Source organism: Pipistrellus hanaki, assembly GCF_964339955.1.
Source record: "Pipistrellus hanaki genome assembly, chromosome: 6".
Classification (NCBI taxonomy): domain Eukaryota; kingdom Metazoa; phylum Chordata; class Mammalia; order Chiroptera; family Vespertilionidae; genus Pipistrellus; species Pipistrellus hanaki.
In genome coordinates this window covers 31,281,804-31,304,593 of record NC_140508.1, presented here as the reverse complement: position 1 = coordinate 31,304,593, position 22,790 = coordinate 31,281,804, and the positions used below count along the sequence as shown (strand labels likewise).

General features: G+C 42.0%; 1 protein-coding gene across 3 annotated transcripts in view; it reads right to left on the bottom strand.

Moving 5' to 3' along the window:
• DNAAF9 (dynein axonemal assembly factor 9) overlaps positions 1-22,790 on the bottom strand; it is a 128,398-nt gene that overhangs the window by 43,849 nt on the left and 61,759 nt on the right. For 2 of the 3 annotated variants that reach the window (XM_084886862.1, XM_084886864.1), the window contains 9 exons: positions 21,982-22,018; positions 19,030-19,117; positions 17,800-17,876; positions 15,994-16,038; positions 15,588-15,633; positions 11,494-11,605; positions 10,707-10,777; positions 9,734-9,784; positions 9,030-9,117 (listed from right to left, as the gene is read on the bottom strand). In XM_084886862.1, coding sequence (XP_084742988.1) covers positions 9,030-9,117; positions 9,734-9,784; positions 10,707-10,777; positions 11,494-11,605; positions 15,588-15,633; positions 15,994-16,038; positions 17,800-17,876; positions 19,030-19,117; positions 21,982-22,018 — 615 coding nt within the window. The remainder of the gene's footprint in view (positions 1-9,029; positions 9,118-9,733; positions 9,785-10,706; positions 10,778-11,493; positions 11,606-15,587; positions 15,634-15,993; positions 16,039-17,799; positions 17,877-19,029; positions 19,118-21,981; positions 22,019-22,790) is intronic. The other variant, XM_084886863.1, reaches the window with a different exon arrangement.

Sequence of the window (22,790 nt, the reverse complement as noted above, 5' to 3'; positions counted from 1 at the left end):
CAAGAACTGGTTTTAGTACTGGTGCGGCCATACGCTGCAGTGGGAGCAGTAGCCTGGTTGTTATTCTCAGGGCACACATGAGATAACTGAAGCGACTCACTTGGTGGCCCAGTGCCAGTGCCCTGGTTGGTCTCTTAGATCCTAATCCACTTTTTGTAAGGCCACTCTGGTATCTGCTCTGGCTTTGTGGCTGTCAGATTGTGGTCTGAAGGGACATGCCTTTGTAGGGGTTTCTCAGTGACCAGAGTAGCCAACTCCTGACGAGATCTTCCTTGATCCTTGTCTTGTCCCTGGTGCCCTGGATGGATGGGTTCTGTCATTCCTTCTCCACTGTGAGTCTGAAACCCAAGTGAGAGAATGTTCCTCCTCACTACCCAGAGGCAGCCGGGATGCAGCACGGCTCTGCCTTTGATTGACCTCTGCATTCCCAGGAGTCCAACAGAAGAAGGAGGAGCCCTCAGGGCAAACAAAGACACTAAGTGCCAATGAAGAATTTGGCTTTTCCTCCTTCGGATAACTGACTGTACAAATAAAAATCCACTTACTGTCTAACCGGTGTAAAGAGAGAACATTTATCATTGCCAGGGAAATATTATGATGTAATGGCTGAGTAATTTTCATTCTCTGTGTGTGAAATATACACACATGGTTTAACAAAAAGAACCCAAACAATAACAAAACCCCAACACCTGTCCTTCTGTGACTTGCTTACTTTTCTCAACATCCTGTTCCTAAGTCAGCCAGGTTATAGGTACAGTACTACACAGCTGTACAGGGGTGGGCACAAGTAGGTTTACAGTTGCTTGTATGGAAAATAATACAGTAATTAATAAATAACACAAGAATAAACTCTGTTTCATGTACTCATAACAGTAAACCTACGTGTGCCCACCCCTGTATAATTTATTCATGTTCAGCACTGCAGAGAACATTCTCTTTTAAAGTGTCCCTCGACAGCTTAATGTGGGCACAAGGGAAGACATGAGAGGATGCAGAATGAAGGCAACAGATAGCAGGTGACCACTGCCTGGGCCTTCCCATCGCAAGAAGGCGAAACTCAGTTTGGCCACCGGAGTTCTCAGAATGTGTCAACTGCCCCACATGTTAATGGGACCAGAGCCCCTGTCCCTCACTGCTGAGCAATCTCTGTCCAGTGGAAGAAAACACTCTAAAATCTCTAGAGCTCTATAAGGAGCATGAAGGGGCAGTCTGAGTGTCAACAAGCCACTGAGGTCAAGTAATATTAAACAAAGGTACAAAGTCAACTCAAAAGAGAAAGGAGTCTTTTCAACAAATGGTCCTAGAAAAACTGGATATTGCTGTGTAAAACAATGAACGACAACCCGTACCTTGCTTTTCTCAACATCCTGTTCCTAAGTTTCTGCCCATTACCACTAACCCAGTGGAAAACCTCATACTTCACAGGGACATCAGGAAGAGTACTCAGAAAGATTTTGCCTCAGTAGTGGGGTAAAATTAGTCCTAATTAAAATGCTGCTTTGCTTCCTGCCTAACAAAGCTTAAAAGCAAGACCCAGATGATAGAACTAGAAGAAAAATAGATTAAAACAATTATTAAAACTGTATGCCATATGTTCAAAAAGCTAGAAGACTGAACCATGTTAACTTGAGGCATAAAAGATGTTAAAAAAAAAAAAATACCTAAGTCAAACTCCTAGAGATAAAAAGTACCTATCTCAAAAGAAAAATACATTGGAAGAGGTAAAGGACATTAGATAACTGTTGAGAGTTTAGCTAAGCTACTCCATAGTACTGCTGCCTCAGCATCCATTTCATTTAGCTAACTGACAATAGCCCCCTTATGCAAGTGCATGCCCTAGATAATAGCCCGCAGAGTCACAAACAAATGTAAGTTCCTGATGTGATTTTCCCAAGAGCTCTAGTGATCAAAAGTCTCCCTCCTCCTAGTGCCTCCTCCTGTGCACTTTAGATAAGAACCCTGTGGAGCTTACTAAGAACCCACTCTTTCAAATTTGAACTGGACAAATCTGGCCTTACTCTGGGAATCCCAAAGCACTCCACCTATGGATCCTAATAAAGCCATGTGCCCAGGTCCTGTCTCTCTCTCTCTGCTCACACCCTGTCTTGCCCTCCCTGTGTGGCCCCCTCAAGGCTTGCCCTGTGCTTCCTCTAGGACCTGTGAGTACTGGGTTAAACTTCTTGCCCTAGCTGGTTTGGCTCAGTGGATAGAGCATCAGCCTGTGGACTGAATGGTCCCAGGTTCAATCCCCAGTAGGGGGCATGCAGAAAGCAGCTGATCAACGATTCTCTCATCACTGATGTTTCTATCTCTCCCCCTTCCTTCCTCTCTGAAATCAATAAAAAGATATTAAAGAAAAAGAAAAACTCTCTACTTCAATTTCTTAATCTTTTGTTGAACTTGGCTCACCTGATCTCTGTACTATTATTTCAATCATCTTTCTCCTGTTTTATTTTGCATAGTTCCTATGTTTATATATTTTAATTTACTAACCTTCTCCATTGTTGTTATGCTTATTAAACTAACATTTGTTAAGTGAAGCACACTTCCAAATTTGAGAAAACTATAAACCTATCAATAAGAAGCCAAATGAATCCCAAGCACAAGCAACATGAAGAAAACCGCACCACATAAAAATCAAATTGCTTAAAATCTATGATAGAAAGAAAATCTGGAGTGAAAAATACACTTTATACAGCAAGGAACAAAAATAAGGATGGCAGATTTCTGCTCAGAATCAATGCAAGCAAAACAACAATAGAGTGGAGCAACATCTTTTTAGCACAAAAAAGAAAGAAACTGTCAACCTAGGATTCTTTACCAAGTGATAATATACTTAAAATGTCCCCAGGGGTGAGGCACCTGAAATGGGAGCAGCAACAAAACTCCACAACTATTTAAGGCCTAGAAAATGAACTAAAGTTGTACAATAAAACCGAGAAACATTATTTGAAAAATTGGTGAAAACAGTGGGCATCTGTGATGTTTTATATGGGGTTATTCACATGATCTCCCCTCTAGCCCTGTAGTCTTATAAGGGAGAAAGGCAGGCCTCCTGAAAGGGTTGACTTTATTTGGGCAAAACACAGAAAGTTTTATACTCAGGATGTCAAAACTTATAGCAATCAAAGTGGCAAATATTCAGGAAAGACTAACATTTAACAAGACAGGGGAGGACCATTGGGTGCGAGATTAGGCTGGCTGGGGAGGGCTGTTGGGGTGAGATCAGGCTGGCAGGGGAGGGCAGTTAGGGGCAATCAGGCAGGCAGGTATAGGGGTTAGGGGCCATCAGGCAGGCAGGCAGGCAGGTGAGCGGTTAGGAGCCAGTGGTCCCAGATTGCGAGAGGGATGGGGCCTAAACCAGCAGTCAGATGTCCCCCAAGGGGTCCACAATTGGAGAGGGTGCAGGCTGGGTTGAGGAAAACCCTCCTTCATGCACAAACTTTGTGCACCAAATTACTAGCTAGACTATATATATATATATACACACACACACACACACACACACACACACACACACACACACACACATATATATATATATATATATATATATATATATATATGTATTATATATATAAAAGCCCAGTCATCGGAATGGTGGAATGACCAGAATGACCGGTGGCTACAACACACACTGTGGCAGCCAACCAGCCTGATCAGGGCCCTGATCAACACCTCCCCCCATCCCCCAACCAGCTTGGCCCCATGGATCCCCAATGGGGCAGGCCGGCCAGACCCCACCCATGCACAAATTTGTGTACCATGCCTCTATTCACTTAATAACTAACCTAATTATAGTTTCAGTCTCTCCCAGAGTGGAATTTTAAGCTAGTCTGGAATTTTTGATCAACACTAGTGAGGTAATTTCCCTGATAAGACCTTTTGCTAAGGGAATGTGTAATGTGTAAACTTAAAATAACCCATTCTTTTAACTTTTAATCTCATCCTCTTTCTGCCTATGAAAACCTTTTATTTTATACAACTCATCATAGCACCCTTCTAGATGGAATGCTATCCAATCAATGAATTGTTTAATAGAGCCAAGTAGATATTTACACATACTCAGTTAAATTTTGTTAACAATACAGCAAGAAAGTTAGGTTGAAGGGCACCTTCCTGGTGCCATGTACACCAGGAGACATGTACAAAAATGCTCATGACAGTGCTGCCTCCAAGAGCAAAACCCTTTAAAAACCTCAAATGCCTCTAGGGGAAATGATAGACTGATGAACAAGAACAGACCCAGAGATTAGGAGCCATGGGTCAGTCTGTTGGACCTCAGAGGGAGAGTGGGGATAAAAGGGAGAGATCAACCAAAGGACTTGTGTGCATACATATGAGCCTAACCAGTGGTCAAGGACAATAGGGGGGTGGGGGCATGAGTTGGGAGGGGTGGGGGATTAGAATGGGGGGTTGAGGAAAGAAATATGATACCTTAATCAATAAAGAAATTTTAAAAATGTTTAAAAAAAATAAAACCCCCAAATTCCAATCAAGAGCCAAAAGGATAAATAGCACATTTTCATACAAAAAAAATCCTATGGAGCCGTGAAAGTGAATGAACTATTTGGCTACATACACAATCTGAACAAATTTTAGGAACAGAATATTGAGGAAAAGAAGCAAGTTCCAGAATACACACAGTATGATTCTATTTGTATTACTGAAAAACAAGACATTGTTTAGGGATATAGGCATATGTTGTAAACCTCCAAAGCGGGCTCCTGAGGATTAGATACTGGGCAGCCTGCCTGACCAAGGTCAGCAGGATGGGGACGAGAAGGGCACATGAAGGACTTGAATGAACAGGAAGCTGAATAACAAGACGTCTCGTGACAGCAGAAGTCACTAGCCAGGGAAGGGAAAAGGTTCCAGAGCTGGAAGCATTTGAAGAGAAGGGAGTTAGACCTAGACTACCTGACCTTAGACAAGTTTTCCCCTTCAACAGGACCCAGGCTATAAGGAGCAATCAAGGTAGTACATGCTGAACAACCTCGTAAGTGCCTTCAGAAAATGGAAACAGATAATTTTCAAACTCATCATAGTCTCAAACAGAGGCAGATTTGCCAAGACACTAATGACACCTAAGCTTCAAGACCCCTCACCTGCTTAAGACCCTTCTAAGGCCCTGAGAAGAGTCCCTAACCATTTTGTTATTTTTCCTTAAGAGAGCCCCAACTGGTATAAACTTCAAGCCTCACAACATTGAACTGAATCCAAAAATGGTGCAACATTAACACACAAGACAGAGGAGACTTCTGTTTAAATTCTCTGTTCCTACTGAATTTTCTTCCTCATGAAACTATCTCTGAATTTAAATTACATTTCCCTCAGGAACTAAGAAAGTATGAAAAAATCTAAGCTCTCAAAAGAGTGTGCCTAACAAGGCTCTAGAAACCCCTGGCTGTGCCCTTTATTCTTGTGTAGAGACCCCAGGATACACTGAATCTTGCTATATAACTCAATACAGTGTAAGATTATTTTTATACAAGGCCCTTTGCTAAGATGGTACAAACTAATTTGGCAAATATTCTTGACAAATATTATCATTGGCTCAACTATGAAAAAATACAAACACCTTTGTGTTGTGACCACAACCTACCTTTATGACACTACAATCTTGCCCAAGGCTGAGAGCACTGTCACACGCTCCCTGCCCTCAACAAATGTCCCAGACTCTGCAGTCTTCTGCTGTTGCATGGAACAGAAATGCAGGGGCTGCAGCACAGGCACAGTAACACATGTTATCCCTTATCACTCCAGCATTTTGTGGAGCACCAGAACTCCCTGTGCTTTGTCTTTTATGTTAATGGAGGAGCAGGAGCCGGACCACTGATCTGAGGACAGAGAGAGGAATCTGCCACCAGACAGAATTATTTTCAAGAACAAATTACCCAGAAAGAGTATTTGCTTAGTGGAGGTTGAGAAATTTGTAGAGTAAGTCACAACTCACTTTCCCTAAAATGGCTATATCTAACAGGGAAAGAACAAAACACATTAAAAAATATTATTTTGCCGAAACCAGTTTGGCTCAGTGGTAGAGCGTCGGTCTGCGGACTGAAAGGTCCCGGGTTCGATTCCGGTCAGGGACATGTACCTTGGTTGCGGGCACATCCCCGGTGGGGGGTGTGCAAGAGGCAGCTGGTCGATGTTTCTCTCTCATCGACATTTCTGGCTCTCTATCTCTCTCCTTTCCTCTCTGTAAAAAATCAATAAAAATATATTAAAAAAAATATTATTTTGAGGAAACCAAAAAGGAGCATGAGTCCCCATGAAATCCATGCAAGATCAACATGGTCTGTGAGAATTTTATATAAGCAGAAACATTGCCAGAAAGGTAGAGAGAGTATGAAATGAGGTAGTTAGATCCCCCAAATTCTACTGGTAGAACCAGACTCATAAAAATACTCAGTTACAAAGTGTCATCTTCATGAAAAAGTTAGGAAGGACCCCCCTCCCCCAAAGAGAGAGAGAGAGAGGGAGGGAGAGAGAGAGAGAGAGAGAGAGAGAAAGGATGACAGAGGTGTAGCCACTAGCCCAGAGGGAAAAACTAAGAGTTTAGGAGAGTGGAACTAAGGGCCCAGAGGGCAGAGTTAAAATTCCTGGAGGACTATTTCCAGGCCTTGAAAACTAATTCAGGAACTGGAATTTGTCCAGCAGAATTTCAAAACTAGCCTTGGGCTGGTGACTCCTTTTTATCTTCAAATTCCCTCCTTTCTGAACCAGAATATCTGTAACTGTTATCATATACCAGTCCCATCTATTGGGAGGGCTGGGGCAGGTAACTTGTCTCTAATTTCACAAGTCCACAGATGGAGAAGAATTACTAGTATGTTCAGGAGTGGTAATCAATGGATTACACCACAGAGCCTCATCTTTACCTGATTTAGATACTCTCTTTTTTAAAATTCTTTTTCTCCTTCAATTTTGAATGATAGCCTTTCTGGATAGAGTATTCTTAGACTCAGTCTCCTGGCCTGCATCCACTATATACTTCCTTCCATTCCTTTCTAGCCTGATGTATTTCTGTTGATAAATCATTTGATAATCTAATGGGAGATCCCTTGGAGGCAACTCTCTGTCTCTTTCTTGCAGCCTTAAGACTCTCTCTTTGTCCTTAACATTTGTCATCGTAATTAACATTGGTATTGGTCTTTTTGTGTTCATTTTGTTTGGGACTCTCTGTGCTTGTGTGACTTTCTTCTTCCCCAAATCAGGTAAGTTTTCTGACATTTCTTCAAGGAGGTTTTTTAACCCTTGTTCTTCTTTTTGTCATCTGGCACCCCTATTATACGTATGTTGCTTTGTTTCATGTTGTCCAAAGCTCCCTTAGGCTCTCCTCTTGCTTTTTAATTTTCTTTCTCCAATTGCAGTTCAGATTGGATGTATTTTGCTGCCCTGTCTTCTAATTCACTAATTTGGATCTTTGTTTCTTTTAATCTGTTGAAACCTTCCATAGTGTTTTTTTATTGAAGCTATATCACTCTTTATTTCCTCTTGATTCTTACATAAGTTGTTGATTTCCTCATCCCTCCACTTTATGAACTGTATTACCCTTATTCTGAATTCTTTTTCTAACAAATTACGTGTCTCCATTTCATTTAGTTCCTTTTCTGGTGATGTCTCATTTTCTTTCCTTTGGAGGTTGTTTCTTTGTCTCCCCATTTTTGCTCTCACTGAAGGATCTAGATGTCCAGATGCACTGGGACTATGAATGCAGCGGCAGGCTTGGTGGCAGGTTGCATGGTCACCAGGCCCAAAGTCAATACATCAGGCTTTGTGGCAATTTGCGCACGGTTGTGGCCCCTAGGGTTGCTGTGTGAGGCACCCAGTGTTGTTGTGTAGGGCTTGGCTGCTCACAATTGGTTGTGGCACCTGGGGTTGCTGCATTGGGCTTGGTGGAAACTAGCACAATCGTGGCATCCTGTGTTGCTGCGTAAGGCTTGGCTGCTTGTGCGTGGATGGGGCACCTTGGGTTGCTGCATAAGGCTTGGCTGTTCTTATGCAGATGTGGCACCAGGGGTTATTGTGTAAGGCTCGACTGTTTGCACATAAATGGGGTGCCCGGGGTTGCTGTGTAAGGCTTGGCTGTTTGTGTGTGCGGTTGCCTGATTTAGATAATTTTAATGAAAAGATTTTAGATTTTTGAGCTGGTGAGATTTAGGACTTGGAACAGTTACCAAAATGGGACAAGACCTTAGGCAGGAGTGAATATATTTTTCATGTGGAAGAGACATGAAGTGTAGAGCCAGAGGGTAGACTGTGGTAAGGAAGAAATTTAAGAGGAAAGATGATCTGAGTTGGCCTCCTCTAATCACAAGAGCCTTTAATAAGCAGAGTTTTCTCTGGCTGGTAACAGAGAGATGAAAGTTTGAGAGAAATTCAGCAATGCAAGGGAGGTTCTCAGGTGCTGAGATGAAGAAATTACAGGTTAGGGAGAATGGGGAGGAGGAACTAAGAGTGGTCCTGGTTCACAGCCAACAATAAAATGGGACCTCAATCCTATAACCCAAAGGAACTGGATTCTGCCAGTAATCTGGATGAGCTTGGATGCTGGTTTTTCCCCAGCATCTCCAGATAAAAGCTTAGTTTGGCTAATGCCTTGAGTTTGGCCTTATGAGACCCCACACATGAATCTAGCCAAGTCCACGTGGACTTCTGATCTATGCAACTGTGAGATAATAAATATGTGCTGTTTTAAGATACTAAATTTGTGGTAATTTGTTACACATAGAAAACTCATCCAAGTTTTGTTTATGTCCACAGATTCTATTTCTGGACATGTTGCTTCTCTAGCCCATTCTGAGGGCAACCCTCAGCTAGCAACAAGATCCAGGTACAGTTCTGGGGCCAGCCCTTTCCAGCACAAGTTTCTTCGTCTGCAAAATGGATGGATCAAAGAAGAAAAGCTGTAAAAAAAACCACTTCTACATCATTATTAGTAAAGTCTTTTCAAATATCAGATGTATTATGAATCATAACATCCATGCCAATACCTGCAAAAGAGGGACCAAGATATAGCTCACCTTCCTCAGGCCAAGACTGTGCATTGCTGGAATAAAGATATGCTCCTTCTCCTCCTGTTAGAAAAGTTCCCAGAAAACACTCATATCCCTTTAAAAACAAACAAACACAAAGAACAGTTCAGTCATAGCATCAAGATTCACAGAATAAAAACTCTTATCCAAGTTTGTCTACAAAAGTTGCCGAGTCAGTTTCAAATATACCCAACTTATTCCACCATCTTTGGCTTTGCCCAGATCTTTGTCATGTTACTGGAATCCTTTTACTTGTGCTGATAAAAACAATGCAAGGTCCTCTCTGAGTCCAGGCACCAAAGCTTGCAATGCCTGTTTATATTGCAATAGATTTATCTCTACCAAAGTCAGCTATTCTTGGCCTAAAGGTTGACCTTTCAGCTCCATATGCCAATCTGAAATCTGTTTTTAATAGTACTGGAAGATTAAAATCAAAAACAAAGCAAATAAACAAACAAAAAAACAAAAAAACCCACAAAGTCTAAATAGCAGAAAAAATCCTTCTAATTGTGTACCCCATAAAATAGTTATTTCTAGAATTCTGCTAGGAAGAATGCAAACAGGAATTGAGACAAAGAGATACAGATCCTTTAGATTAGCCTTACAATGAGACATTTTAAGTTATTTTTATATAAATTATTTACATTTTATTTTGATTAGGTGTTAACATTAAGAATAAGAAGGCTACTTACCTTCACTGCTTGCTGGGCTTTCTCAGACAATTTTACTTCATTATCTTCTACCTGTGAGCAAAAGGAGTATAGATTTAAAAATACTACTTCAAAGTAAAAACTCTGCTAGGTGTCCCTCACCCCCTATTACACCCATGGGTTGGAATATTTCTAGGAGACTGACTGAGCAGTCCCTCCACTAAATCCAGTTTCTCAGATCTTGACCACTGGCAGAGTTGGCTGCTGGTCATCAAAACTCAGAGCCCAGGGTCATGATGGGCTCCCTCACTGGGACCTGAGGTTCAGGTAAATGAGCCTGTGATATATGGAAAGGATATGCTAGTCTCTACTTATACTTCACTTCCGAGAAAAACACTATTATTAGGGATAAAGGAAGGAGAATATATTAAGATATTTTGAGTGTGTTTTCATTTAAACCTGTTCATATTGAGATTAATTCTTGCTCTTCACTATCCATGTCGGAATTATAGCAACAGGATATAAAGAGCTTCTAAAATGGTCACTCATTTAGATCATTACTAGATGCACTGCTGTCTGTATTCCAAGGCACTAGTATTTTAGAGCAAGTCCCACCAATGAAAATGTGGGACTTGCTTTTCACACATAGAGAGACACTGCTGTACAAATTCAGTAGCAAACATTCTAACCACAGAAGGGAGCCACCCTGGACAAGGTGGTCAATTTCTAAGCCTCGGTCTCCTTATCTGTAAATTGGGGATATTAATTTCTTCTTTCCCCAAATTTAATAGGGACCCGGATAACTTTGTAGTTCCTTCCTTTGGAACTTTTCCAAGATTATGAGAGTTTAAGAAACTAGATTCGTTTGTATAAAGAGAAAGCTAAGATAAAAAGCTTCCATTCCTGAAAGTAGCTAGTTTAGGATCTGGCAAGACCCAATGAAAAAGCTCTTCCTCAAATGCTCTCCCCGATTTCTCCCCATTTACGTCCATTTCACCTGATGAATGACACTAACCAGCCAGGAACAGAATCTGGGTATGGCAGCTGTCAGGACTATGGAGCTGGTTTCTGTGTTAACAGTGCCATCTGTAGGAAGATCACAGACATGCAGGTTACTGTCTACCACCTGAGCCTACCTTGCAGTCCCCAGATAACTACACCCTTCCTTTTCTCAGGATGAGTTTGATGCCCTCAGGAAATGAAAACTTCCTCATCAGAGGGTGTGTGTAGGGGGACTAATGAAAAGTTCCCCCATGTGATTAACTCTGTTAGTTTTTACAACAAATAGACACATTTAAATGAAGGATTCTAGGAATTAGTCCTTTTTATCTATACTTTTAATTTTTATCAAGGTAGTACAGGTGTGTACATATTAAAAATCAAACAAAACATTATCAGACTAATCCTACCATCCCTGGATATTATAATTTTCTAGAATTTTTTGTCAACATAATGGGTAATAAAAGGAATCTAATTATTGTTTCAAACTGTTTTTTCTTGACTACTAGTAAGACTACATATTCATATATACATATATGTGAAGATTATAGATATATCTGTTTTGTTTTCCATTTCTGTGATCTGCCTGTTCACATTTTTTTGTCTATCTACCATTGGATAGCTTGTCTTTTTCCTATTAATTCATAAGAGTGCTTCATAATTTGGAATATATGTACCCTTTGTTGATCATAAATATTCTAATATTTCACTAGTTGATTGCTGGTGTTTTGACTTCACTTATGGCTTACTTTTCTCCCCACCAAAAGTTCAAGCTCTGCTTTCCAGAGACCATATACACTTACCCTTTTCTTTAACCAATATCTGAGATGTCAAAAATGATTCTGAGAAGACCACAGATCCTAAGCTCCCCCTTCCTCCCAGCAAGTCAGGAATGTCATAGACAGTCATACAAGCCTGTATCAAATTAGAAAATAGAGTTATACCAATTGTCAGTCTTAAACCTTCAGGGAGAGATTCATAAGAAACAGATCACAAAATACTGCTTTCAGGTACATTTCAAAAGAAAATTGGAGAGTTTCTAAGAAAAACTCAAGTTATCTGGAAATATGTCTCAGAACTGGGAGATGACTTAAAACACAGGCTTCCCTGCAATTGCTGCTGCTGCTTCTTTTAAAGATTTTAAATTGATTTTTAGAGAGAGAGGAAGGGAGAGGGAGAGAAACACAGACCAGTTACCTCCTGCATGCTCCCTACTGGGAATCGAACTAGTAACTTTTTGGTGCATGGGACTACACTTAGCCACCCTGGGCAGGGCCGAATACTTCTTGATCAGATACACCCTAGAGTTAGAAGAGTATCTTTATGTTTCTATAAATTCCCTCACATTGCTTATCCTCCTTAAGAGGCAAAATAACAGCTTTTCTTCTTTTTCTTTTTTTCTTTTTTTCTTTCTTTCTTTCTTTCTTTCTTTCTTTCTTTCTTTCTTTCTTTCTTTCTTTCTTTCTTTTTTTAAATAGTTTTATTGATTTCAGAGAGGAAGGAAGAGGGAGAGAGATAGAAACATCGATGAGAGAGAATCACTGATTGGCTGCCTCCTACATACCCCCTACTGGGGATTGAGCCCGAAATCCAGGCATGGATCCTGAACTGGAATCGAACCTGGATCCGTCAGTCTGTAGGCCAATGCTTTATCCACTGAGTCAAACTGGCACAGGCTTCCTTCTTAACTGTGACTACTGCCCAACCGTTTAGAGTTGGAAGTGTTTCTGGTAGGTTTCTGTACACTCACAAACTCATAAGATCCCAGCACGTCTACACCTTTATCAATTCCTTCTTTGGTACAAGTTCAAGTTCTTAACAGATCTGGAAGGTGATTCATTTGGTATTTATACATGTCTTCATGGATATTTTGGGGTACATGTCAACACCTGCAAATGTGACCTTCAGAACCCAGAAAACAAAAAGACAGCCATTCAAGCTTTTACGGAAAGACAAATAAAAATAGAGGCTTCAGTAGGCTGGAAAAAAACCACCACCACACTGGAGCAACTCAGAGAAGCTCCTGAGCAGCTGGTAACAAAGCTCCAAATTACCACTTAAAACTAGTGAAAATGGAACAATTCTGGGGGGAATCTAGCAGAAATACAGAAAATGGTAGGAGCCAGGGTCTGGATGATCATGACAATGGTGAAGGACATGAAATAGTCCCCTCATGGCCTGACGTGGTTGAACAGCCAGGTGCAGAGCTCCTGAAGCCATTATTGTGCTAACTTGGGACCCTGTTCCATCCTCAGGACAGAGACAAAAGACTGAGGGGTCTTGAAGGAATTGCTAGATTTTATTTTATTTTATTTTATTTTAATATTTTTTAAAAATATATTTTATTGATTTTGTACAGAGAGGAAGGGAGAAAGATAGAGAGCTAGAATCATCGATGAGAGAGAGTCATCGATCAGCCGCCTCTTGCACACCCCCTACTGGGGATATGCCTGCAACCAAGGTACATGCCCTTGACCGGAATCGAACCCGGGACCTTTCAGTCCCCAAGCCGACGCTCTATCCATTGAGCCAAACCGGTCTCGGCGGAATTGCTAGATTTTAAAATAAAGTAAAAAAGATGGCCGAAGAGTTGGAAAGAAGAAAACCACAATTAAAGCCAGAGTCCTCATTTTTTATGTTGCCACGATAAAAGGATGTACATAAGGGACAGGTAGGCTTTTATACAATATTTTAGTTAACTTTCTGATTAGGCTTGACAGTGAGAAGGTTTATTTAAACCTGTTTCAAAGAACTCTGAACATTTGAAGACACAGAACCTTCCTGGGCTACATGGTTCCTCTTAGGTGGCAATGGAACCTCACTTCTTCTTTTTAAAAAATATATCTTTATTGACTTTAGAGAGGAAGGGAGAGGAAAAGAGAGATAGAAACATCAATGATGAGAGAGAATCACTTATTGGCTGCCTCCTGCACATCCCCTAACGAGGATCAAGTCCGCAACCCAGGCATGTGCCCTTGACTGGAATTGAACCTGGGACCCTTTATTCCGCAGGCTGATGCTCTATCCACTGAGCCAAACCAGTTAGGGCGGAACTGATGACAAATCCTGTGGACTCCTCATACCTCTCTTTCATATTTAGTTTCTGGTATTGAGGAAGGGGCGAGAGAACATTAAAAAGAATACATGTAACAAAATTAAAAAAATAACAATAAATTAATAAAAAGAATAATGTAGTATTTGTTAGACACTATGTACTTAGAAACATGTGGCATGTGGAGAGAAAAAGATGTAAAACATGGTCCCTATCTTCAGAAAACATTATAATATATAGCTGGAGAGACAAGAGCATTCTTATACAAAAAACATCATATGTTAATACAGAATTACTCCCTGATATATGTAGCACAAACTATCAGAATTATAGAAATACAGCACTTATAGGAAGAATCAATAGGAAAGCTTGGAGAGAAGGCAGAACTTCCTTCCAGCTTGGAAGGGAGGACAGGCTTTGGATGGAAAGCACCAACTTCCCATCTCTTCTTTCTCATTTCATTAGCTGCTATGGAAAGCATATTGAACATAAAAGTATGATTCTACTGGACTTCTAATCACCTGTTTCTGTGCAAAGCACCTTCCAGAGCACTGCACAAGTCTAAGAGGGAAGCCATGGAGTTTAAAGTCTAGCAAGGTACTATCACCCAAATATCAGAAAGCATTTCCCAGCATCCTGATGATGTCATGAAAAAGCCTCAATTAGTTCTAAAAGAACATTGACATAAAACAGAAATTACTAGCAACTTAAAAAAAATTACCCTTGTGCTACTCTCTATAGATGAGATAACACTACTGTGTTTCTCCCGGTGATGGTGGTGGACATGCATTTACATAAACTCATCCACAGCTGCCCACCTAGTTCCAGGTGACCAAAAAGCTCATTGGAATTAAGGCTCAAGCAATAGCTGTAAAATAGACTCAAGGTATAACTTGTGCCCATATATATTACAGCCAGAATCTTGGCTGCATGTCCACCATCCACTCATGAATTGCTTGCCAATCTTCTCATCAGGATGCACTGGGGTAAATGGAGGACTTAGCCTGTGTCTGGGAGCAACTAGTCTAGAAACTTTGGCTCCCCTAGGCCACAGCAGCCCAGCCAAGGACCAATATTTTTGTATCATTAAACCATTCCCCTGGCCTATCAATGTGCCCCCAGCACAGGGGCAGGAAAGCTCTGCTCTATTTCACTTCTCTAGAGAGTCAGGACACTGTTTTTTTGTTTGTTGGTTTGTTTCATTTCACAGGCCCCTGTTAAGGATATTAACACAGGCATTGGAATAGTTTGAAGCCAATGAAAACTCCTCGGACAATGTTGAGGCAGGTTTGCTCTCAGCTCACATTTCCACACGAGGGCAGAACAATCTCAGCCAATTGGAGGAAGCCTTCTGAACCTTAGGAAGTCTTAGCCCCTAGATCAGACTCTGCACCCGAGGGACCTAGATATGGGAGGGTGGATGAGGTGGGCGTGGTATAGCTGCCTGGGCACCCTCAGAAAGCATAGCCTCGCCGGCACCGGTTTGGCTCAGTGGATAGAGTGTCGGCCTGTGGATTGAAGGGTCCCGTGTTCGATTCCGGTCAAGGGCATGTACCTTGGTTGCGGGCACATCCTCAGTGGGGAGTGTGCAAGGGGCAGCTGGTCGATGATTCTCTCTCATCGATGTTTCTAACTATCCCTCTCTCTTCCTCTCTGTGAAAAATCAATAAAATATATTTTTAAAAAAAGAAAGCATAGCCGCACTGATATGGCAGCCGGAACAGTTTTGAGAATAGAACAGTTTCCTCGGGGAAGGGATGGGCTGCCTAAGACTCCCACCTCATCCCTTGTAGAAGTCCCTCTATAGGCCATTCCCGGCCTGCTGACCTGTTAGATATCTCTTACCGTCTTCACAAAGTATAAGCTATCTTCACTGTCCAGAGGCACAATTCTAGAAAATGAAAGAAATGGGAGAGATACTGAACATTTTCAAAGCTCTCTTTTTTTCAACTTAGCAGCAACCTACAGACCCAGATTTCTCTCAGAGATTTTTAAAAACACTGGGTTACATGTATGCACAATTAGAATCTAGGCCACTTGGAGAGAAATGGATCCATTCCCAGCCTCCATCCCTCAGTGTTTCAGTAGGAAGCACTCAGGATACAGGGTCTCGGCTGACCACAGCCAGCCTCGGGCCCAACCCTGAGAACCGAGAGAAGACAACCCACATAGGCAGTCACAAGTTAACCTTTTTCCTCTTTTTGCTTCTAAAACTTGCTCAAAGATGGATGCACCACAAACATACACTTACCTTCCCTGATTATTCACAGCATGTATATGAAAAGCCATCTTGGAGCTGCAGACCCAAAACAAAACAAAACAAAACAAAACAAAACAAAAGTCAGTAGGCTCTTGCTGACCCCTGAGCTGGAGTCCTCCCCAGACACCTGCTGCTGCAGTGCACCTGTGCAGGGCTCTCCCAGCACACTGGCCAAGTGTGGGGCCAGCATCTAACTCCTATCATAGCCCCGCCTCTGTGCAGATTCTCAGGGCTGTCTTGGACAGAGCAGAAGAGAACCATGTGACAGGACTGTTGCCCCCTGCAGTCTGGGAGTGACTTTCTACTGACCCAAGGGCTCCTGCCATGCTGTCCTGAACCTCCTCCTCATTCACCACTTTTAGGTCAAGACTCTCCTCCCTTTGCCTGGTGTTCTCTCTTTGTTCCTTCTCCAGCTGGAGTGGTACACTCAGGCCTAGGGATTGAGAGGTGGCCTGCCTGGAAAGGCTGAGAGATTCAGGCAAGGCCCCGAGGAAAGGAGGATGATGATACAGAGAAGACTCCACTGCAACAGCAGCTAAAATGTACACACCCAATCACTCCACAAGGTGAGAGGATGAGGAAACAGATGCACAGAGCTCCTTATTTTGTCCAAAGCCACACAGCTGGAAAGCAAACTTAGGCTACCAGGGAAAGATAGTCCAGGACAGTGCAAGGCCTTAAGGAAACAAACTTCCCTTCTCCCTTCCTTCTCATGGCCAGAGTTACAAGACTCAGAGGACCCAGGGAGAAGGAGACCTGAATAAGCCTAAAACCTTGCACCAAAGGACCCAGTTCTTTCTTCCATTCCTGGAAGTGCAGAAATAGGATTTTTCTTGTCAGATCAATTGACTGACTTACCTTTCTAAATGTTCTTTCTCACTACCCAGTGCTCTGGATTAAGATAATGTGAGGCATCTGAGCAGGTGGCTCAGTGGTTGGCTATTTCCCCACACACCAAAAGATTGCTAGTTCGATTCCCATCAGGGTACCTGCCTGGGTTGTGGGCTCGATCCCTGGTAGGGGGAATGCAGGAGGCAGCTGACTGATTTATCTCCCTCTCCTTTCCTCTCTCTCTCTCTCTCTTAAAATCAATATAAAAGCTTTTTTTTTTTTTTTTTTTAAAAAGTGGTCCTCATATGGGACAGTGGGTTAAGTTGACTGAGCTACACATAGATCCACTGTGATGTGCCAGAAGATGTGTGAGGGAAGACTCCCAAGGAAGCCAAATTCCCAGAGTGTCTAGATCCTGGGACACAGTCAGGCTCAGGGTTTCTACATCTGAGAGGCAGATAAAGCAGTGAGTGTCTTCACATGCCCAGAACCCCTGACCCTAACATACCTCACCACTCCTGTTCCCAGATTTATCTTTCTAACCTCTGAACTAGGTTTGCCATGTCTCCAATAGTTCCAGTACTGATCTGCCTCCTATTCCAGTGTCAAGACATGCTTTCTCATACAATTCCTCCTTCTTTGGCTCCTTGGCCTCTCAAAGCTCTGATCACTCCTCTGGGTCTTTATAAAACAGACATTAAAAAAAAATTCCTGCCGAAACCGGTTTGGCTCAGTGGATAGAGCGTCAGTCTGGGGACTGGAAGGTCCCGGGTTCGATTCCGGTCAAGGGCATGCACCTTGGTTGTGGGCACATCCCCGGTAGGGGGCGTGCAAGAGGCAGCTGGTCGATGTTTCTCTCTCATCGATGTTTCTAGCTCTCTATCCTTCTCCCTTTCTCTCTGTGGAAAATCAATAAAATATATTAAACAAAAAAATTCCTTATAGAAAGTATCAACCATTGCTTACCGTAGGGCTGCCTTATACTGCATCAACTCAAAGAAATCTAACTCAGATCCCATGGTCTGCTCAGCTACTTCCTTGGCCTATAAAACCAATAAAAACCAGAAACAATTAGCTTTCACAGCAGGAAAACACACACATCACTGAAAGAAAGAGCTCTTCTAACATTTGGCCAGGACAACGCTGTGCCCCTCCCCTCTACGTGACTCCTTTGTACACATCAATAGATTAAAGTGAAACACCATGTTAGGGGAACTGGTGTCAGCTTTCTTCAGGCTGGGTTCACAGGAAACACTTCATTCAGGCAGGTGGGCACTGGAACCTGATCTCCTGGGGAGCTGTAATCAGCTAAGATGGTGTCTTTGTGAGGTCTGGAAATGTGCTTTTTCCTCCCCCTTTCTCTGGCCCTAGGGGAGGGAAGCCTGCCCTCAGAGATTCTGCCCAATGCTAAGAAGATTCAAATACCTAGAGTTACAAAAGGTTAGCTAAAAAACAAAGGTGTGAGAACTGAGGTCTGCACCAAACACAAGTCAGTACGAGGAATTCAAGTTGACTGAGGAGGGAGATGGCAAGGAGCTGGTGACTATGCTACAGTCTCTCTGCTATCTACATCATACACAACCTTTCCAATGTCAAATGGCTTCCTTCAGGAAAGGTCCTATTGGCATGGGGAGGCATCAAGCCGACTCTTCTCATCTCCTGACTGGGTCAGATATAGGAATCCAACTCAGCAGGGCAGGTTAACGGCAAAACAGCAAGGAAGATACGGTCAGAGCATGAGAGCACGTGTGCTTGTCTAGGAAAGGCAAGTCAGATTTTCTAATCTTCTTGAATTATAGGAAATTAAACTATGTAGCTCAAAATAAGCTTACCTAATTTTATTAAAATTCACAGAATAAGATATATATATATATATTTAAACTTTTAAAAAACTATTAAGTAAAATAATATGCTATAGAATGTTTTTTCTTTAACACAACCAGATATTTACAAAGAAGTGATTAAGGTAGTTGTCATTCATGATAAGGGCAGCTTGGTCACAGGCAGTGCAGGCAGCACAAGCTCAGCACTTTAACTGCGTCTCTGTCTGGTGCCAGCTCCACAGAGGCCCAAGCTCACATAAAACCGAGTACTACAAAGTGTCCAAAAACAAACCAAACAACTCCCACCCAGATGGACGGGAAGTTTCACATTAAAATAACTTCTATGGAAAGAGAAATATGGTACTTAAATTACCTTTGTTAGACTGGAAGTTTTAGCATAACATGCAATGCCAGCCAAAACAGCCTCAATAACAGCAGCATATACCTGTGACAAGAGCCTACTTTTAAAACAAAAAAATATGGGTTAACTACAGCATTACAAGGTTTCATCAAAAGCTGCATGCACAAAAATGACATTCCCTACGGGACTGATTTTTAAGTAGAATGAGAAGTGAAAAATAGGAACCTACTGATTTCTAAACCTTTTAAAAGCCATGTACCCCATCTGATTTATACTTTTCTTTGTTAAATTATAATAAGAAAAGCCAGCTCTCATTAATTTTGCTCAAAACACCAACCTTCCGTGTTTGTAATCCAACAGAAGAAAAGTATGTGGGCTCCATGACCCCTCCACGTGCAGGAGCAGCTGCCCAAGGACCCGGAATCCCTTCAGTGTCATGGTCCAGACTTGCTGCTTTTCCAGAGACCAAATGCACCACACCTGCATGTCCTCTCCCCAGGACTGCTAAAGGCTGACTGCTACTGGAACCTCAGGGTGGGAGACCCAGGGGGCAAGGGAGATTGCTCTGGGGAGAAGATGAGCTCCACTTAAGTTCAAATGAACAGATACAGACCACTTTCTAGGCAGCTTACCTGATCTAGAGACTACAGAATGCTTCTGATGGGGAGTATTCCCCACCTAAAGCACTTCCTCACCAATCTTGCTCTTTCTTTGATTTCTCACTTTCCAAAGTCATTGCCAGACTTGGACTGCTACCAGTGTCCCCAATCTCAGGATTTTGGGACAGATAATTCTCTAGACACTGCCAAACGTCCTCATGGGGCGGGGGCTGGTGGGAGTGATACAGTTAAATTGTTCCTGAGAGCCACTGCTTCAGAGGAAGGAGACCCAGAATCTCATTAGGATAATTACAGAGAAAAGAGGCTCATCCGCCAGGCCCTGTAAGGCAAGGGAGGTGGCTAGTAAAGAAGTGACAAGGCCTTCCCTAAGAATATGTCTATTTTTAAGCCTTTGAAAGAGGTAAAGGAAGGTGACAGGAGTTTGAAAGGAGGAATGAACACAGAAATGATCTAGTCTAATGCTCTCATCTTATAGAAAAAGCAAGTAGGCCTTTGGAGGTGAAATAAGTTGTCCAAGGACACAGAAAGTTAATGGCAGACCCAGACTCAGGTCTGCTCTCAGCCTGGTGCTTTCCCCAGTGCCACATCACACTGCCAATTTCCTCCATGGCTCCCTAACCATGCCTAGGCATTGTAGGTAAGAGATTTGAGTTGGGTAGAAGGAAAAGGAACAGAAAAAGTACACATAACAAAGTGACGGCTCCAAGAGTCATATCCTGAAGACTGTGGCAAGGTGACATCAGAGGAGGACATACTAAGGCATGTCCTGGTAGGAAGGGCCCAGTAGGGATACTGCCAATGAACTTGGCCACTTCTAGGTAAAGCCAGAACCCTCCACATCTCAACACTAAGGTTGAAGCTTTATAGAGGCCAAGATCAAAGGTATATAATCTTCCTCCCTACCCAACCCAGCTTGATTCAAACATCATACAGTATTAACATTGATCAGGTCTCCCCCTGTTTGGCCCTCAGACAAGAGATCAATACAAAGCCACTGAGCTACTAATAGGGCCTGGATAGGAGGTCTGAGACCCATGACAAGGGAATGGCCTGCTTTGTGCCTGAGTCATGCTGCTCTTGCCATTACTGGGACACCACAAGGCCCAAGTTCCACCAGTCCCCTGGTGTGCGCCCAAGCACCCCTCAATACCAGTCCATGAAGCTGGGCATCAATGGATAGGGATTAGGTGAAATGTCTAAGGTCCAGTATGAGGACCCAGTGCAATAGTTAAGTACAGCTGGCACAGAAGCACAAGCAGGTAGAAAGCAAGACTATACATACCCACCAACCTATCAGAATGTGGTTGACTTGTTGGTAAAGTGAAGAAACCCCCCCCCCCCCCACACACACAAATCCACAAACACTATAATTTACTACTACACAAAACCTAAATGTATAATTTTTTTAAAAATCCAGAAAAAGATACATTAAGATACTATTGTGTAGTGACAAAAAGGAAAAATTATGGAGGATCTTATTTTATTTTTTCCAAATTTTCTGTAGTGTGATTATATTACCTTCTAAAAAGAAGAGACACCAGATCTCTTAGCTTTCTCTCTCCTCACATGAACATAGAGGAAAGGCCACGTGAGAAAGCAACTCATGGAGAGAGGCTTCACCAGAAACCAAGCCAATCAGCACCTAGATCTTGGACTCCCAGCCTCCAGAATTGTGAGAAAAAAAGTTCTGGTTGTTTAAATCACCCAATCTGTGATATTTTGCTATGGCAGCCCAAGTAGACTAATACAAGAATTATGAGTTAATTTCCTGTTTTTGATTTCCTACTATACGTGGGGGGAGAGAAGTCAACATTAGGACTTTTTTAAGGCTGCACAGCCTGATTTCAGACCTGAATTCTGTTTCATAAGTCTGAGTGTCAAACCCAGAGTAAATACGACTCAGACCAGAGAGGGCTTCATACAGATTCTCCTAATGGGTTCAGGATGTTTTATTTTTAGGAAAGCCCCAATAAAAAATGCACTATGTAGAAAACGTATTAAGAAGAGTTATGCCATTTAAATGTACGGATGGTATGGGGGGGGGGGCAATGGTATATGTATACAGATAATTTAATAAAAAAAAAATAAAAAAAAATGTACGGATGTGCAGGTAGGAAGTCTCTGAGTTTTGGAAAGCAAGCAAATGGCAAAGTTGGCAGGCTCTCCAGCCTGCACTCCCAGCTGATAGGGGCTAGAAACCTCTGGGGAAATTACACAGCTCTGCTCACCTCATAAAGCAGATGTCCTACCCACTACTGATCTCAAAAGGAAGTAGACAGGATAGTTCAACTTCTGAGTAACTCAACTTTGAAAAATTAAAAGTAAAGTAGAAATGAAGACTTACATTTGTTCCGTTTTCTTGGGCAGCTTGTTGTCATCACCTGTGAAAGAGGATCTAATAAGAATGTGATAAGATCACAGGAGATGCAAACACTACAAGGAAGCTAGAATTTCTTAATTTAATTCACAGGAGATGTCAAGAACTACTCCCCCCTCCCCCCCCCCCCCCTTTAGTTAAATATTCTACAAGCACAAACGATGGCAAAACCTAGCTTCTCTCAGTATCCTCCTGTACTTCACCCCTGACAATGATTTTGACAACCCAGTCAGTATCACTACTAATTCCCAAAGAAGACACAGAATCTTAGGCTCTGGAAATGTTTTCGCTTTCATTTTAATTTTTTAAAATTAGGGGGTATAAGTAAGCAGGTTCAGTTCTGCCTATTAATTTCCTTAATTATCGGACCTGTCATGCTTCTTTCAGAGTTTTCTGGCTCATGTAACAACATCCAGGAGAAAACTTGGTTTCTGATGTACTGTGGAGCAGTGCTGAGATCCTCATTTATTCTAGAGCAGTGTTTCCCAACCTTTTTTTGGCCATGCCCCACCTAACCATGTCTAAAATCCTGATGCCCCTCATGATATATAATTGTTATTATTAAAAAAAATGAACTATTCTCATGGAGGAAGCCTAAAAGGTGATTAATTTGGTCTAAACAAGCTTCCAAAAAAAATAACATCCATGAAAGAGAAAAATAAAAGAACGAAAGGACAGTTGAAGTACTAAGGAAGAAATCATTAAGGAATTGTTTAAAAAATAATCCTACCTAATAAAAGAGTAATATGCAAATTGACCATCACTCCAAGACACAA